Below are 20,066 nucleotides of genomic sequence, written 5' to 3' on the forward strand. Positions count from 1 at the left end.
AGTACTGGAAGGATTAAGATTTTTTAATGGAAGTCATTTACAAATATGTTTAACTTTCTGGCACCAGTTGATTTCAAAGAAAAAAGGTTTTCACCTGAGTACCCCTTTAACACTATCCTGGTGGATGGGTGAAGTGCACAACCAAAATGAATGCAGCCACTCCAGAACATACAATACAATAAAATTGGTCAGTACTGTGGAAAGGCCTGGACTTACTTTTAGCTCTATGATACTCTAGTGATGACTTAGTGGTCACAGCTTACTGTTCTTACGAGACGGTAAGTGATGCTTCTGTAACATGGGCCAGGGATAAGGGCAGCCCTAGGCTATCCATAACCTCCATGATCTGCCCTAAACGATGAATTCCGAAATTGACAATGGTCCCTACTTTCAATAGATTGTAGAGCATAACAATAAAGAAAACAATAACAAAAACACAGTAAAAAAGTCAGGGAGCAGGTTAGAACACAGTGGGTTAAACAGGCACAGAATAGGGAACAATAACAAGACACCGGGAATAAACAAACAGATAAAGAGAGGTTAGGCAAGCCAAGTCAAAACCAAGATAGCGACATGATACAGAATCAAAAGGGTATAAGGGACAGGTCACAAGCCAAAGTAATAAATGCAGAGTACAACAATAACAAAAACACAGTAAAAAAAAGTCAGGGAGCAGGTTAGAACACAGTGGGTTAAACAGGCACAGAATAGGGAACAATTACAAGACACCGGGAATAAACAAACAGATAAAGAGAGGTTAGGCAAGCCAAGTCAAAACCAAGATAGCGACATGGTACAGAATCAAATGGGTATAAGGGACAGGTCACAAGCCAAAGTAATAAATGCAGAGTACACAGTAAATACAGAACAGGTACAAGAAAGAACCTTTATTAGAGGCATTGAGGCCATTGGTTCATCGTCTTTGCCCTCTGATTAACCTGAGCCTTGTCACGGTAACACATTATGATGTAGCTAAAAATATGAGAAGTTGAAACCAGAGGCAGACAAATCTGTTACAACTAAACTTTAACACCCTATATGTGCTGAGTTAAATGCTTCCTGCCTATAGTTCTGCTTTTATAGCACTAAGGAAAAAAAAAAAAAAAAAAAAAAAATATATATATATATATATATATATATATATATATATATATATATCTACCTGAATGTATTGTAAATTCTCCTTCTGGACATGGAATACAGTCATAGCAACAGATGTAATATCCTTCTCTGAGAACTTTTCGGGTTCCTGGCAGACAGGACTCACTGCACCGACCTTTAGGGATCTAAGTATAAGTAAATAGATATATATGAATTTAATGTACATTTTCTTATTTAACATTTTATGTACAAATGTATAAAAGTGAAAGCATTAAACAATGGTCCAACTAAAATCATTTCATTATATAATTATGAATGGGATGAATGTAAAGATATTTGTGTTATCAGAGTGGGGTTGTTCTCCTTAGTGATCCTCTGCTCTGACTTATAAAGGGTCCAGAGTAAAGGATTCTAAGACCAATATGTCCGAGTAGATGGATTTCTACCTACAGTATGACAACTCCCAAAAATGTTTATAATAAAATGGATCATAAACATCCCAAAAGTTAAATAATTTTCATAGTATACAATAGTAACCAAATTTGCTAGTCATTTAAAAAGAAACCAATGACAAAACTTTTGGATTTCCCCGGTGAGTAACCAAACAAATTTACAAGGGGAGAGGGGAAGAAGAACCCTCTATTAATAAGAAAGAAAAGTATTTATTAGAGAAGGAGATTAAAGGTAATCACCTAAGACTAAGTTTCTACTTGTTTTCTTTTTTGTGCGTCCCCCCCAAAAAATGCCAAAATGGCCCCAGGGTGTTTTTTCATTGAAAAAACGCTGTGGCCACATGTTAGCTGTAAATCAATAAGAAATCCCTAAATTCTTTTTCCACTTTGCGTTCTTCAGTTTGGCGTTTTTTTTTTAAATCCTTTTGGTGTTTTTTCACACTTTTTTTTTTAGCTCCTTGGAGGTTTTGTAAAGTTTCAGCATGTTATGCCGATGGTGTTTTTTCCCTAAAATTGTGGCATTTTTCTCCCATAGAAGTCTATGAGAGTAAAAAAAAACAAAAAAAATTATGTGGGTTTTAACTTTGGTGTTTTTGCAGCCATTTTTTATTCTTTTTTGGACTTTAGCGATCCAAAAAAGTAATGGAGATTCCTTTTTAAATAAAATTTAGTAGGGTACCATAAAAAAATATAATAAAAAAGCTACAGTAGTGATGGAAAAATTGTATCTATCGAAATTTATCTTTTTTTTAAACAAAATTTTCATAAATTTTTAAAACAGGGATCAATTTATGTTGGCAGGTCACTAAAATGTAGCCGACAATAATAAAAATGTATTGTGTGTGTTTTTCACTTTTTTTTTTTTTTAGGTAGTACTAGCATGGAACCTGTACTAATTGACAGATTGCTTGTGTCACTTCTGACCCCCCGTTGCAATCCTCCTATATAATGTATAAATGCGGCCGGCCTCTCTTCTATGGTCCCCTGTACTGCCGTATATATACACCTATTCATATTTCCCACAGAGAGCTGTGATTGGCCAGATGGTTCCAGCCAATCACAACTTTCTGTGGGAAATATGAATAGGTCTATACGTAAGTGCAGGGGACCATAGAAGAGTGGCTGCCCACACACACACACATGTATATATATATATTATACAGGAGGATCCCAGCGGGTGTCAGGAATGACACGGGCAATCTGTCTATTAATGCAGGTACTACAGTTCACAGCATGGAGCAGAATGTGAACCATGTTGGGAGCAGTAGTTCCTGCAGTCAAGGAAAGATCACAGCGGGTGTCACTCCTCACACCCGCTGCAATCATCTTTCATCCCTAAGATGGGGAGAGGCTTTCTCCTGGGCTCGCATCTCTGCTCTGTACTCCGGCTGACCACTCACCATTCATATTTCCTTCTTAGAGCGGGGATTGACTGCAACCATCCGGCCAATCCCCACTCTGGGCAGAAAATATGAATGAGTGATGTGAATTTCTATTCACATCACTGGCCGGCCCGGAGTATAGTGCAGAGATGCGAGCGCTGTATAGAGCCGCTCCACATCTCTGCTATATTATGGACAATCTCATCGGGTGTCAGGAGTGATTTTTCTATTAGTACAGGAACTACTACTCCCATCATGGAACAGTGTGTTCCATGCTGGGAGTAGTAGTACTACCTAAAAAATATAAAAAAAATATAAAGAAATAAACTATTGCATCCTTTTATTTTTTTGGTACCAAACAATTTTTGAAAAAAACGTCAATGGGGCCAAAAAAGCAACTTCCACTCAAAGGAAAAGAAAAAAACGCCAAACACAGGAAAATGCTGTGGCGTTTTTTTCTGGTGTTTTACTTTCTTGCGTTTTTTTTGGCCCACAAAGATAAAAAAAAAAAAAAAAAAACAAGAAGAAACTTAGCCTAAGTATGTTATCACCAGCTCCAAAGTATCAAAAGTTTTTTGAGAACCAATGAGGACACTAATCAACTTATCATTGGCCATTATCCAATTTAACTTGGATCTGAATAAATGTAAAGCAATAGACTGAGTCTTCCAACTTGTGGCTATGGCGATCTTGGCAGCCAGGAAGATAAGATAAAAAAGTTTTAAATTCCACCTAGATGTCACCTGTATTGGGACACATTCAAAAATCTTTAACTCACATGAGTTTCTCACACAGACAGTTTTTCTGTGTCCCCAGTCAGAGAGATCTAACTGACCCCCTGGCTTCTATTATCCAGGTTTTATTTAGTTTTATCTATCATGTGTGTGTGATGCCAAGTTATAACTTAAGTGCTTTACTTGCCTTACACGTGTGGAGTGGATCAGCTTCTTTTTTTTTTTTTTTTAATTCTTTATTTAGATTTTCAATAATGTCATAACAAAGATGTAAAACGAGTGGATCAGCTTCTTTTTTGGACTTCATGGTCCCCACAGGTTTAGCGTTTCTCCAACGTCTGGATGACTGTTGCCTCGAGCCTTTCCCAGGATCCTGTTTGGCTCAAGACTACAACTGATCACAGGAAACTTGGCTTTTTCTTGTCTTCCCTGACAAGCCAGGCCACTGTTGACCTGTGTGGTCCAGCTGCACGTTCTGCCTCGCTGACCCTCAATGCATGCTCCGATGTCGCGTGATCTCAGCAGTCTGCAGACAGTGGGGGGGGCACAACGAAAGTTGACATGGTGGCATATACAGCTGGAATGCACACATCATCAGGAGGCTGGCTTGTCGGGGAAGAAGCCTTTTTCAGGAACCTTTTTGTCTCAAGACAACAGTCATCCAGACACTGGAGAAATGCTGAACCTGGGGGATCATGAAATCACAAAAAAGTGGTCAATGCACCCTACACATATAAGGCAAGTAAAGCACTTAGATGATAACTTGGCATCACAGATACGATAGTCAAAAGTTAATAAAACCTAGATAACCCCTTTCAATCAATATCCACCCTCTGATCACCTAAATCAATTACCTAGCAGGTGAGCGGCTCTGCTGTTACCTCACATAAGAGAGGAATCTAGGTGACATATACCTCCCCCCCCCCCCAACAATCAATCCTGCATAAGTGTCCTCAGGGATCATAGGCATTATCCAGGGCCCTGGGGGGAATGGGTAGGGTGCAGATTAAGAATTAGAAATCCCCTGCCGTGAATGCTGCAGCCAGTGGCCCAGTGTTGTTTGCCAGCAACGGGGGCAAGAGAAGCTATCAAGTAGAAAGGTAGGTCTTCCTAGCAGGTAGGTTATTTTCCATTAGGTAAAAGCCCCTAAAAGGTAGGTAATTCTTCCCCAATTAGGTAGATGCCTGAGGAGATAGATGGACGGATGCCTTAAGTAGATAGATAATCCCCATTAGGTAAATATCACCAAGAGATAGGTAATTTCAGCCTTACAATAGATGCCCACAGTAGGTAAGTAATTTGTCCCAGGATGTCCCATATAGATTCATTATTCTCCACCTTCAAATAAAATTATTCAAACTAAACTAGTCTCTTTTTCATCCTCTCCTTGCCAGTCATCTTGAGCGGCACAGGACATCTCTTGCAAACTGAGTGCAATGAAAATACATAATTGAATGCGGCCCACACCTTAGTCCTACAAAGTCATAATACAGTAGAGGACAGGGAGTCTGAACTGGATTGGAGTCCCCACTCGTGTACATACAATACATAGTGTGTATTGGACCAGGGATCACCACACTCTCTGCTCCCGTCCAATTTTGAGTGGCAATGTTTACATTTTATGCATCGTCACTGACTTTTATGGGGCACAAAATTTGATAATCATTTGATTATCTAAGGATAGGTCCCACTAAGGATTTTCCACCTGGGACAACAGACCCCTTCAACACCCACACTACGCCACTGCCTACTGCTGTCATTCCGACACTTCATGTCCCTGCTCATCACTGATTTTTTCTGGTTCCAGTGATGCATCATCCCCGCAGGAACTGCCTGCTTAGCCAATCTTTGCTTATAGTAATGTCCGGTCTCAAACAGTGATTGGCTGAGCAGGTAGTTCTAGAGGGGACAATGGGTCAATGGAACCAAGAAGAAGCTTTTACAAGTAGGGACCAGAGTCTGCTCGAATGGCAGCTGAGTCTGTCCCTGTCCTTGGCCCCACCTCACTCCCAACACAACCTGCTTCTCCCAGCTCTGATGTGGAGCTTAAAGGGGTACTCCGACATTTAGACATCTTATCCCCTATCCAAAGGACGTCACCCGGGGCCGGAGGCATGACGTCACACGCCGCTGGCCCTGTGGTCGCCGGTAATCAGACCCGGAGCGAACATGCTCCGGGGACTGATTTTAACTGAGGTGGTGCGGGCAAGATCACGGGTGTCCCCAGCGGCGGGACCCCCGTGATCAGGCATCTTATCCCCTATCCTCTGGATAGGGGATAAGATGTGTAAGTGCCGGAGTACCCCTTTAACCTGGGAGATCTTGAAGCCTTCCCACCTCTGACTGGCACTACTGCCGCCCCGCTAGTCCCTGCGGACCTGCTGACTTATCTACCAATGCAACCCTCAGGTACCCGCTGCTGTGACAACCTCAGAACAATCCACGCTGTGTAGGATGCCTCACAACTGTCTCTCCCTCCTCCTGCTGCACATCATCAGCTTACTCTGCATCCAACCACAAGTATGACCCCTGAATCCCCTCTAATGGTGACCAGATTCTCCTCCTCAGTCTGCTCATTTTCCCCCCAGCCCACTCCCTATCTTATCCAGGCAATCCCTCCCCAGCCCCTCTGACTACCCTTTCCCCCTCCTATACTCCAGTAACTGGTAGTGGCACTGACCCTCTGTTGAATAAGGACTCTTCATCCTTAGACCCATATAAGGACTCTGCCGACTCACAAGATAGTGGTGACTTCCATGCCTTCCAGGGTGATCGCCCCCCTGGTGAAAAAAAGCTCTTCAAAGTACCAATGTTTTGAAGAGCTCTCCCTCTAAATTGGCATGCTATAAGCCTTCATCAAGGTAATCTGAAATACAGAAAGGACCCTTCTTTGTGCCCTAGCTACCGCCTAAACTCTGATACTAAACTATTTGCAAAGTTCATTGCTAATAGTCTGTCGGCCTTCATGGGGTCCCTGGTCCACCCTAATCAAGTTGGCTTCATCCCACAAGGAGAGGCTTGTGTACACTCCATGTCTATTCGACTATGAATTATGCCCGTCGACATATTCTCTCTTTCTTTTATTGCTTGATGTGAAAAAGGCCTTTGATCCGGGGATCCTAGAGGCTACCCTATCACAAATTGTTTTAGGTGTCCTGCTGAGACTTGTATTAGGACTTTATATTTCCAGCCCTAGAAGCAGATCAGAATCAATGGTCAGTTATCCTTCCTCTTCAACATTTGTAATGGTGCTTGGCAGGGCTGTCCTTTGTCATCTTTCCTTTATGCTGTCTGTATGGAATATGTCCTTGATGCCATCAAGCAGAACCTGGACATCATTACAAATTTTCTGTATTCGCTGACATCCTGCTTCTTTTTCTTTCTTCACCATTAATCTCCCTTTCTTCTCCTATGGCCACCATACAGTGTTTTTCCTCTTATAGCAATTACAAGCTGAATCTTTCTAAAAGCGCGGCCCTTAACATTACCCTATTTCAGGAGACTGAGATGCAGTTATGAGATAAATAGCCCTTTATGTGCCTAATTCTCTCAAATAATTGAGTCCCTTCCCATTTTCCCGACACTTTTCAGATTATTTCCCTCCACTCTTACATTGTATTAAATCTGACCTAGCCATATGGGAGCGCAGAGGCTTCGCATGGTTAGGGAGAATTATTCCTAAAAATATCCTAAAAATGAATGTTCTCCCTCACTTATTGTATTTGTTCTTTAGCATTTCAATATGTATCTCTCTCTCTCCTTCTTCCATAGTCTCTCTGCACTCTTCTCTGGCTTTGTTTTCATAGACATCCTTGCCTTGTTAGACATGTCCTTATTAGACAGAAGACTGATGGAGGCTTGTCTATCCCAGAATGTCTTTTGTATGACTTAGCGGCGGTTTTGTCATGTGTATTCAATTGTTTCTACCTTTACAGTATGTGCATAATCTATGGGTCCACTTAGAGAGCTGTAACACTCATGTAATCCTGAGGGCAATACCTTGGAAGCCCTTCATTGCGTCTATGACGGATGCCTGCTAGTGATGCTGAAACACAGGTGGTACCATGTCACATATTTGGCTGACCTGGGCATCATTGTTTGCGCCAAGTTTCGCAAATCTATTTGTAGGACGCTTTGAAGAAACGTTAATGTACACACATCCACTTTTTAGTCACTGTATATATTATAAACGTTACATTGATGACATTTTTATCATATGGGATGGCTCTCGCTCTGATCTTTCAGAGTTTTTATATGTTCTTAACAATAACAAATGGGGACTCACTTTTACACAGGAATTTTACTCCAATCATGCAGAATTTTTAGATGTGTGTGTTTTTTATACTGAAGATAACACTCTCAATACTAAGACTTTTTTTAAAAAAGGTGGACAGCAACAGTTACTTAGATTTTAGAAGCTGTCATTATAAGAAATGGCTCCAGAATGTACCGTTTGGACAATTTAAGCGCATCCGCCGTAATTGCACCTTAAATACAGACTATGTCCAACAGAGCAAATTACTTGTTAGTAGATTTCAAGCGAAGAAATACCCGAAAAAAATCGGAACTTCTGCTAAAACCAGAGCAAACAAATTGACACAATCTGACTGTCTTACCAAAAAATTTTTGACAGTAGATACATCATTAGATAAACGATGTTGCAATTTTATTACCACCTTTTCTAATAATAACAAAGACATTACATCTTTACTTGTCAAACATTGGAACATTCTTTTAAATGATCCTTTTTTACAAAAAACTCTTCCTCCAAAACCACAAGACACTTTTCGGCGAGCACGCTCCCTAAAAAACATACTCGCCCCAAGTAACTTAAAAACTCTACAAAATAAACCTTCCAACTTTTTACAAAAGAATGGTTGTTTTAAGTGTAACCATGCGCGCTGTAAATGCTGTGTAAATTTAACGCATATGGCAAAAGAGTTTCACTCGGCGGTCACCAAAGAGATCTTTCCTATCAAATCACATACATCCTGTGACTCCCAATATGTTGTATTACAGTGCCCGTGCGGCCTGCAATATGTAGGCCGTACCACACAGTGTTTAAGAAATCGGATCAACAAACACCGTAGCAATGTAACCTTCAAGTACCAGCTTCACAGTGTGTCACGCCATGCTTCGCTATATCATGAGGGTGATTTTTCGGCCTTCAAGATATCTGCCATAGAACAGATCAATAAAGATGTTCCCCAGTGTTTTAATACGCTTAGGCAACGTGAACATTTTTGGATATTTAAATTACGCACACTCCAGCCCCTGGGTTTAAATGAATTTATTGAGAGTAACCTGTGAGTATAGCTGTGCGGAAGTAGATACATAAAAACCCTCTCTGTTTTTCCCTATCCTATGTGATATATATTTTTTGGACTAATGTTTGTTTTTTTAGAACTTTATATTTTCATACATTCCCACATGAAGTCTCTTATATCATCCATTTATTTATTTATTATTTATTATTTTTTATACATATTTATTCTTATATATTAAATATACTACAGTATTTATTTATTTGCATGTATATTATCCAGTCTTTGTCATCTTATTAATTGATTCATCCAATTTTCATTTATATATGCACCCTTTTGATTTTTGTTGATACAAACTTATTCTATAACAGTATATTTTGTTTAAAATATTCATGAACTATATTCATTTCTATATATCAAGCAAACTGTGCCGTTAAAACTTCGTTCCACACACTAGCTATATAGTTTCCTTCTACCTGACATACACAGAGCAGCGCTAAATCGTGCGCCCGCTCCGTAAAACATCATCTTCACGGACCCGCTACTTAGCGACGCGTCCGTAGTAACCTACACGCCGCATCTCCGCTCTGTTTATAAACAGAGCGGCGACATGCGGCCGTTGTTTACATGCCGTGGAGCGCACGGCAATGTTCACAACGAGTGCGCATCAAGCCTCCATTCAACACATGAACCGGATCAAGTATCACACCTTTGCCTTACTTTACCTAATAAAGCACATTTCCTTCTCTTTATTTGAAGTTACTGTCATCCCTATATATAGGTATAAAGTACAAGAGTCAATCTAAATATAAAGTTCCCAGTTTTTTTGCATTTTTATTGCTATTGCTGTACCTCCCATCCTGAACCTATGACCTTGCCACCATTTTGTTTTTCAATCAATGTGTGTATAAAAAGCTCTCTGTTGCACTGTACTGTACAAATCTGTCAATCTGAAGAAGGGGTATGCTAACCCCGAAACGCGTTGTTGTATACTAATAAAGCTTGAATTCCTATCCACCTCCATGACCTGGTTGTGAGATCTCTCTGGATCCCCGAGCGCCTGATGCTAGGTAAATTTTTCTAATACCAAGTTCACCAACAGGATCTCCTCTTTGGATCCATCCTGAAGACCTGTAGGCCTGCACAGATTCCTTTATTACCTCAAATTGAGGTTATATGCGTATTATTATACGCACCAGGTGAGCGGCCATTCATTAGACCCCTTACGTATCCCCACTTTACGTGGGTCTTTGTAATAATTTTTAGGGTAATGCACTAGGCGCCTCCTTGGGCCTTCTCTTTTTTATTTTTTTACTTTTTCATTTTGGTGACTTTTCCTGTTCTTGTTTATTATAAAAATGTAATAAACTTTTACTTTGAAAATAAATAAATAAAATAAAACAAAATGATTACCACTAGACAACCCCTTTAAATGATCATAAAACATGTTATATACTGGTAAATGGCATCATAGTAACCTACTGAGTTCTGTCTCCATGTTATTATCTGGGGATTAATATCCAGCTGTTTATCTTCAAGAAAAGATGCATCAAATCTTCCGACAACCATTTTAGACGTTTTTACATATTCTTTATATCCTCTTGTTACCCAATTCTGAATATCTAGTCATGTTATCCAGTCTTCATTTTTTTCTTTTATATATCGTGATAGCTTTGAAAGATAAACCAGGGTTGTGATATTAGTAACAATGAATATTCCAATCTATTGATCACACAGGGTATGAATACTAATACTCCCCTTTAGGCTGGGTTCACATACAGGATATCAATATGTTTTTAGCTAAAACCAGGAGTGAATGTGACACAGAGAAAAACTATGATGGAATGATTTGTAGCTTTTTCTGTGTGTTGAACCCATTCCAGGTTTTTCCTAAAAATACTGACCAAAATACTATGCAGCAAAGAGAAGAAAGATCTCCAGCGCCAACTCGTGCATAAAGGAGCTTCTTTATTATGTTGCCATGAGAAACATCAAGGACTCAATTGAAGTGACGCGTTTCTGCCCGCAGGGCCTTAGTCATAACCAAAATGACCAAAATACTAAGTATGAACCGATCCTTAGGGGGCATTCATACCACTTTTGTGCTATACAGCCGCCATATCAGTTTTATTGCTGGACTAAAACCATGGCAAACCACGGTTTTCAGTCCGGCAACAAAACAGGGTATGGTCCAAAAACAAGCTAACCGGAGTGACTCCCTTTGACTCAAATTGATGTGTGGCGGGGATATGGCAGCGGCAATTTTTTTTAAATTTATTTAATTCCCCCAGTGTAAGTATTGCACAAACTTGGTGTGAATGCACCCTTAAACATATTTACATTTTCATAGCCGAAATGTATCTAGTTTATCTGTTTATACTTAATGCTGGGTTACTGCCAGTAATAACTGCTTTTTACCAGTGACAATGAACAGCGCCTAAATATCACACTCTCAATGAATGTGCAAATTAGCCTTATAAGCCCAGGTGTGGGAGGGGGGGGGGTGATGCATTCCCTGGGCACCAAAACACCAGCAGTTCGTGCCATCCACTTGTTAGTGTCAGGAACCACAGAACCAGATAGAGACATTACAAATCCAACCTTTATTAAAGTAATAAAAAAATCATAAAATAACAAGCGATAACAGAATCCAGGGTCTTGGTCTATCACAGCCAGTGGTCAGAAGTCAAAGTGGATACTCAGGAATAACTGAAGTCAGGATATCAGAAGTTAGAACCAGGATTAGGAACCAGAGTGAATGTCAGCAAAGCCAAGGCTATACACTAAAATTCAGTCAGGAACCACAGGAACACTCTTGGATAAGATGAAAGAGAAGTGGCAGAATGAATTGTAGCAGTATAAGGCAGGACACAGCAGTAAAGGGGCTGGCAACTTAGAAGGTACACAGGGAAACGAGGAGCAGCTTATTAGTATTAGTTGTGGAGGAGAGGGGGGGGGGGGGGGGTTGGGGAACCCTGACAGTTAGCAACACCTTTCGGGCCTGTCAATCATGGTGGTGGTGAAGTTTACAAGCTGCCCAAGAGTAGGTTGTTTGAACTTTGCCGGGATTTTGCTATCCTGGGAACACTTCCTGAGCTTTTGTTTGCATATCAGTTATCTCAGCACTAGAGGGGTAAGAAAAAAACCAAGGTATGCACGGATTCAGAGTCATAGGGAGAGATTTATCAGAGGATTTAGGCTAGAATTCCACTGAGGATTTTCACACAAAAACGCTGCAAAAAACGCCCATTTTGCCGCACAGCGTTCTTTCTGCGAAAAAATGCTGTATCCAGATGTTAGCTGCAAGTCAATAGTAAACTGCAAAATTCCAGATCCATTTGGCATTTTTTTTTATTTTTTTTAATCCTTTGGGCGTTCTTCAGCTATTTTGGGCTCAGAGGCTGGTTTTCAAAAACACCTTCTAAATCCTAGTTTGGCATTTTTAATCAAGAAAATCTTGGTGTTTTCCTCCCATAGAAGTCTAATGGAAGTGAAAAAATGCCAAGAAAAAATCCATGTGGGTTTTAACTTTGGTGTTTTTGCCTGCGGTTTTTATTCTTTTTTGGACTTTAGTGATCCAAAAAAAGTGATGGAGATACCTTTTTAAATAAAATTTTGTAGATACCATTAAAAATAAAAAAGAAACAGTAGTGATGGAAAAATTGTATTTAATGAAATTTATCTTTTTTATAATTACATTTTTATTAATTTTTAAAACAGGAATCAATTTATGTGGGCGGGCAGGGAACTAAAAATGTAGCTGACAATAATGAAAATGTAGTGTATGTGTTTTTCACCTTTTTTCTTTTTTGGATAGTACTACTACTCCCAGCATGATGGGAGTAGTAGTACCTGTACTAATTGACAGATCGCCCTGGGTCCGCTGGGATCCTCCTGTATAATGTATAGATTCGGCCGGCCGCTCTTCTATGGTCCCCTGCACTGCCATATATATATACACCTATTCGTATTTCCCGCAGAGAGTTGTAATTGGCCAGATAGTTCCAGCCAATCACAACTCTCTGTGGGAAATATGAATAGGTGTACATATATGTCAGTGCAGGGGACCATAGAAGAGCGGCCGACCGCATCTATACATTATGCAGGAGGATCACAGCGGGTGTCAGGAGTAACATGTGATCTTTCCTTAACTGCAGGTACTAGTACTCCCAATAAGGATACCTGCATAAATAGACAGATTGCAACAGGAGTCAGAAGTTACACCTGCTGCGATCTGTCTATTAATGCAGGTACTACAGCTCCCAGCATGAAGCAGAGTGTGCTCCATGTAGGGAGTAGTAGTACCTGCACTTAAGGACAGATCACAGCAGGTGTCACTCCTGACACCCGATGCGATCGTCCTATCTATTGCAGAGATGGAGCGTCTTTCTCCTGTGCTCCGCATCTCTGCTCTATACCCCGGCGGCCACTTACCATTCATATTTCCCACTGAGAGCGGGGATTGGCTGCAACCATCCGGCCAATCCCCACCCTGGGTGGAAAGTATGAATGAGTGATGTGAATTTCTATTAACCACACTGGCCGGCCCGGAGTATAGTGCAGAGATGTGAGTGCTGTATAGAGCTGCTCCGCATCTCTGCTATGTTATGGACGATCGCATCGGGTGTCTTTAGCGACACCCCGGGCGATATGTCTATTAGTACAGGTACTACTACTCCCATCATGGAACAGTCTGTTACATGCTGGGAGTAGTAGTACTACCTAAAAAATGTAAGAAAAAGATTTAAAAAAGTGAAACACACACACATACTTTATTAAAAATTTCAAAAAATGTTGTGATAAAAAAAAAAAAATTCGTGAAATAATTATTTTTCCATCCCCACTGCATCTTTTTTTTTTTTTTGGTACCCAACACATTTAACCCCTTAAGGACGCAGGACGTACTCAAACGGCCCCTTTTCCGAGTCCTTAAAGGAGTAGTCCAGTGGTGATTCAGTGGTGAGCAACTTATCCCCTATCCTAAGGATAGGGGATAAGTTGCAGATCGCGGGGGGTCCGACCGCTGGGGCCCCCCGCGATCTCCTGTACGGAGCCCTGACAGCCCGCTGGAAGGGGGCGTGTCGACCTCCGCACGAGGCGGCGGCCGACACGCCCCCTCAATACAACTCTATGGCAGAGCCGAAGCGCTGCCTTCGGCAATCTCCGGCTCTGCCATAGAGATGTATTGAGGGGGCGTGTCGGCCGCCGCCTCGTGCGGGGGTCGACACCCGCTATCTCGGCGGAGAGCCGGGGCCCCGTACAGAGAGATCGCAGGGGGCCCCAGCGGTCGGACCCCCGCGATCTCAAACTTATCCCCTATCCTTAGGATAGGGGATAAGTTTTTCACCACTGGACTACCCCTTTAAGGACTCAGGACGTTTGAGTACGTCCTGTCCATTCCCGGCCCCCCGCCGCTAGCCGGAGGGGAGCCGATGCCCGATGCCTGCTGAAATCGTTCAGCAGGCATCGGGGCATGTCGCCCAGGGGGGTCATTATGCCCCCCCCCATGTCGGCGATGGCCGCAGATCGCTGGACAATTCAGTCCAGCGATCTGCGGCAGATTCCGGGTCAATCGGGTCTCCAGTGACCCGGTGACCCGGAATTACAGGCTGTTCGGGGCCGTCTCCGACGGCCCCGAACAGCCAGAGCCTGCAGGGGTGAGGTGGCACTGGTGCCACCTCACGATCACCCTGATTCGTCGGCCGGATTACCGGCCGACCAATCAGGGCGCCTGCTGCGGGTGTCACTCCCGCAACCCGCTCCGCCCCTCTTCCGGAGGACGTGAGCGGGTGTGGGACGTGCACCCCAGGTGCTGGGGACCCCGATCCCCGGCGTCAATGTTGGGATCGGGGCCCCAGGAGCGACGGCGGCGGCGGGACTGACCTGTGCGGCGAGGATCGTTGGAGGTGAGTGACAGCCTCCTGCTGTTGCTTAGCAACAGCTCCCAGCATGCAAAAAGGGCATGCTGGGAGCTGTAGTTATGCAACAGCAGGAGGCAGACCACCACAACTCCCAGCATGCCCTTATGGGCATGCTGGGACTTGTAGTTTTGCAACAGCTGGAGGCACATTTTTTCTATGGAAAAGTGTACCTTCAGCTGTTGTGTAACTACAACTCCCAGCTTGCACCAACAGCTAAAGTGCATGCTGGGAGTTGCAGTAGTGCATCTGCTGGTTGCATAACTACAACTCCCAGCATGCCCGTTGGCTGTCGGTGACTGCTGGGAGTTGTAGTTTTGCAACAGCTGAAGGCACACTGAGTTATGTAGCAAACCAGTGTGTCTCCAGCTGTTGCATAATTACAGTCCCCAGCATCCCCAGCCAAAGTAGTATGCCTCCAGCTGTTGCATAACTACAAGACCCAGCATGCCCTTCCGCTGTCCGTACATGCTGGGGGTTGTAGCTTTTGCAACAGCTGAAGGCACACTGGTTGCAAAACACTGAGTTTGTTACCAAACTCTGTGTTTCACAACCAGTGTGCCTCCAGCTGTTGCAAAACTACAACTCCCAGCATGCACTGATAGACCGTACATGCTGGGAGTTGTAGTTTTGCAACAGCTGGATGCCCCCCCCCCCCCCCCAATGTGAACGTACAGGGTACACTCACATGGGCGGAGGATTACAGCAAGTATCCGGCTGCAAGTTTGAGCTGCGGCAAATTTTCTGTCACAGCTCAAACTGCCAGCGAGAAACTACTGTGAACCCCCCGCCCGTGCGACTGTACCCTAAAAACACTACACTAACACACAATAAAAAGTAAAAAACACTACGTATACACATACCCCTATACAACCCCCCTCCCGTCCCCAATAAAAATGAAAAACGTCTGGTACGCCACTGTTTCCAAAACGGAGCCTCCAGCGGTTGCAAAACTACAACTCCCAGCATGCACTGATAGACCGTACATGCTGGGAGTTGTAGTTTAGCAACAGCTGGATGTTCCCCCCCCCCCAATGTGAACGTACAGGGTACACTCACATGGGCGGAGGATTACAGTAAGTATCCGGCTGCAAGTTTGAGCTGCGGCTCAAACTGCCAGCGTGAAACTACTGTGAACCCCCGCCCCTGTGACTGTACCCTAAAAACACTACACTACACTAACACACAATAAAATAAAAAGTAAAAATCACTACATATACACATACCCCTACACAGCCCCCCTCCCCAATAAAAATGAAAAACGTCTGGTACGCCACTGTTTCCAAAACGGAGCCTCCAGCTGTTGCAAAACAACTACTCCCAGTATTGCCAGATAGCCACTGACTGTCCAGGCATGCTGGGAGTTTTACAACAGCTGGAGACACCCTGTTTGGGAATCACTGATGTAGAATACCCCTATATCCACCCCTATGCAAGTCCCTAATTTAGGCCTCAAATGCGCATGGCGCTCTCACTTTGGAGCCCTGTCGTATTTCAAGGCAACAGTTTAGGGTCACATATGGGGTATCGCCGTACTCGGGAGAAATTGTGTTACAAATTTTGGGGGGTATTTTCTGCTTTTACCCTTTTTAAAAATGTAAAATTTTTGGGAAAAGAGGCATTTTTGGGTAAAATTTTTTTTATTTTTTTTACATATGCAAAAGTCGTGAAACACCTGTGGGGTATTAAGGTTCACTTAACCCCTTGTTATGTTCCCCGAGGGGTCTAGTTTCCAAAATAGTATGCCATGTGTTTTTTTTTGCTGTCCTGGCACCATAGGGGCTTCCTAAATGCGGCATGCCCCCAGAGCAAAATTTGCTTCAAAAAGCCAAATGTGACTCCTTCTCTTCTGAGACCTGTAGTGCGCCAGCAGAGCACTTTTCACCCCCATATGGGGCGTTTTCTGAATCGGGAGAAATTGGGCTTCAAATTTTGGGGGGTATTTTCTGCTTTAACCCTTTGTAAAAATGTTAATTTTTTGGGAAACCAAGCATTTTAGGTAAATTTTTTTTTTTTTTTTTACATATGCAAAAGTTGTGAAACCCCTGTGGGGTATTAAGGTTCACGTTACCCCTTTTTTCATTCCCCAAGGGGTCTAGTTTCCAAAATGGTATGCCATGTGGGTTTTTTTGCTGTCCTGGCACCATAGGGGCTTCCTAAATGCGGCATGCCCCCAGAGCAAAATTTCCTTCAAATAAGCCAAATGTGATTCCTTCTCTACTGAGAAACAAACAACAAAAAACGTGGTCTCAAATGGCTGGAGGTGCTCAACCCCAAATGCGGTTGTGCATTTATACTGGGGGAGCAGATCCTGCCCTTGTAGTCCGTTGCTAAGGGCGATCCCCAGCATAAAAATGCATACAATGGAGGATGCCTGCAGCGGACTACAAGTGCCACAATAGAATCCTACACCAGATAAACGGTGTGGATGTGTAACAATTAGAATACAATACAGGAATATGGGTGCACTACTGTGGTGGATGTAACAATGACATTGGCTATCCCTCAACACTGATGTTAAAATTGAGACATTCGCCAGTGTATCCTTATATGAAGGACACACCAGAGCCCGCACACCAACGCCAAGGTTTCTCAAGATGGTGCGAGACCTAACGCTAATCCTACCTGTGCTTGATAAGCCAAACAGGGGCCAGTGGGCAATTACGGCAGCATTCGGTCGACTCACAACTTCCTCCCAGATACCCTCCAGCGTGACTGAGCACACATGCAATGGGAGGAGGGAGGATTAAGGTAGCACCTGTGAGGCCAGGCACCCATATTAGCCAACTCAGGTGGGGCTTGCAGCTTGCCTCCCTCCTCCCATTGCATGTGTGCTCAGTCACGCTGGAGGGTATCTGGGAGGAAGTTGTGAGTCGACCGAATGCTGCCGTAATTGCCCACTGGCCCCTGTTTGGCTTATCAAGCACAGGTAGGATTAGCGTTAGGTCTCGCACCATCTTGAGAAACCTTGGCGTTGGTGTGCGGGCTCTGGTGTGTCCTTCATATAAGGATACACTGGCGAATGTCTCAATTTTAACATCAGTGTTGAGGGATAGCCAATGTCATTGTTACATCCACCACAGTAGTGCACCCATATTCCTGTATTGTATTCTAATTGTTACACATCCACACCGTTTATCTGGTGTAGGATTCTATTGTGGCACTTGTAGTCCGCTGCAGGCATCCTCCATTGTATGCATTTTTATGCTGGGGATCGCCCTTAGCAACGGACTACAAGGGCAGGATCTGCTCCCCCAGTATAAATGCACAACCGCATTTGGTGTTGAGCACCTCCAGCCATTTGAGACCACGTTTTTTGTTGTTTGTTTAAATTTTATACTTGGAGGTGTGTAAACTCCAAAATTAATGCGCCTTGAATACCTTCAAGGCAGCATTAAGGTAGCACCTGTGAGGCCAGGCACCCATATTAGCCAACTCAGGTGGGGCTTGCAGCTTGCCTCCCTCCTCCCATTGCATGTGTGCTCAGTCACGCTGGAGGGTATCTGGGAGGAAGTTGTGAGTCGACCGAATGCTGCCGTAATTGCCCACTGGCCCCTGTTTGGCTTATCAAGCACAGGTAGGATTAGCGTTAGGTCTCGCACCATCTTGAGAAACCTTGCCTTCTCTACTGAGACCTGTAGTGCGCCAGCAGAGCACTTTTCACCCCCATATGGGGTGTTTTCTGAATCGGGAGAAATTGGGCTTCAAATTTTGGGGGGTATTTTCTGCTATTACCCTTTTTAAAAATGTCAAACTTTTGGGAAACCAAGCATTTTAGGGAATTTTTTTTTTTTTTTTTTTACGTATGCAAAAGTTGTGAATCACCTGTGGGGTATTAAGGTTTACTTTACCCCTTATTATGTTCCCCGAGGGGTCTAGTTTCCAAAATGGTATGCCATGTGTTTTTTTTTGCTGTTCTGGCACCATAGGGGCTTCCTAAATGTGACATGCCCCCCAAAAACCATTTGTCGCTCCTTCCCTTCTGAGCCCTCTACTGCGCCCGCCGAACAATTAACATAGACATATGAGGTATGTGCTTACTCGAGAGAAATTGGGTTTCAAATACAAGTAAAAATTTTCTCCTTTTTACCCCTTGCAAAAATTCAAAAATTGGGTCTACAAAAACATGCGAGTGTAAAAAATGAAGATTGTGAATTTTCTCCTTCACTTTGCTGCTATTCCTGTGAAACACCTAAAGGGTTAAAACGCTGACTGAATGTCATTTTGAATACTTTGGGGGATGAAGTTTTTATAATGGGGTCTTTTATGGGGTATTTCTAATATGAAAGCCCTTCAAATCCACTTCAAACCTGAACTGGTCCCTGAAAAAAAGCGAGTTTCAAAATTTTGTGAAAAATTGGAAAATTGCTGCGGAACTTTGAAGCCCTCTGGTGTCTTCCAAAAGTAAAAACTCATCAATTTTATGATGTAAACATAAAGTAGACATATTGTATATGTGAATTATTAAAAAAAAAAAAAAATTTGAATATCCATTTTCCTTACAAGCAGAGAGCTTCAAATTTAGAAAAATGCAAAATTTTCAAATTTTTCATCAAATTTTGGGATTTTTCACCAAGAAAGGATGCAAGTTACCACAAAATTTTACCACTAAGTTAAAGTAGAATATGTCACGAAAAAACAATCTCGGAATCAGATTGATAACTAAAAGCATTCCAGAGTTATTAATGTTTAAAGTGACAGTGGTCAGAATTGCAAAAAATGGCTTAAGTCCTTAAGGTGAAAAAGGGCTCAGTCCTTAAGGGGTTAAAAAAAAACGCCAAAGGGGCCAAAAAAGGCAAATTCCCCACAAGGGTAAAAAAGCCAGAAAAAGAAATGCAATAAAAAAACGCCAAAACGCAGGGAAGAACAGTGGCAGTTTTTCTGGAGTCTTTTTCTGGCGTTTTTAAGCCTTAGACTGTTTTTTTTCAGTCTAAAATTGTGGCACAGAAAGTTGCAGTCTAAATACATGTGACTTTTTCTTTAGAGGATTTTTAGTACATGATGCATTTTAGGCTGTTTTAGACGAAAAAGTGCATTGGTGCTGAATTTACCAATAGCGATTTTTCAGCGAAAATTTGCATCAGGCGAAAGTACGCTGAAATGTAAGACCATACTGAAGCAGGTTTAAATACAGTCTAAACCGTAGATCCCGAAGTCCGTGCACAGAATTTATCAAGAGCCGTGCAACTTTTGATAAATTTGGCACACAATAGAC

At 42.6% G+C, this 20,066-nt stretch overlaps 1 protein-coding gene across 2 annotated transcripts in view; it reads right to left on the reverse strand.

The window, feature by feature from the left end:
- Positions 1-20,066, reverse strand: part of LOC130320466 (vomeronasal type-2 receptor 26-like) — an 84,243-nt gene that overhangs the window by 11,530 nt on the left and 52,647 nt on the right. For both annotated transcript variants that reach the window (XM_056553025.1, XM_056553023.1), the window contains exons 2-3: positions 10,416-10,604; positions 1,163-1,286 (exon numbers count right to left, since the gene is read on the reverse strand). In XM_056553025.1, the coding sequence (XP_056409000.1) occupies positions 1,163-1,286; positions 10,416-10,502 (211 nt within the window). In that variant the 5' untranslated portion in view covers positions 10,503-10,604. The remainder of the gene's footprint in view (positions 1-1,162; positions 1,287-10,415; positions 10,605-20,066) is intronic.

Source organism: Hyla sarda, chromosome 1, assembly GCF_029499605.1.
Source record: "Hyla sarda isolate aHylSar1 chromosome 1, aHylSar1.hap1, whole genome shotgun sequence".
Classification (NCBI taxonomy): Eukaryota; Metazoa; Chordata; class Amphibia; order Anura; family Hylidae; genus Hyla; species Hyla sarda.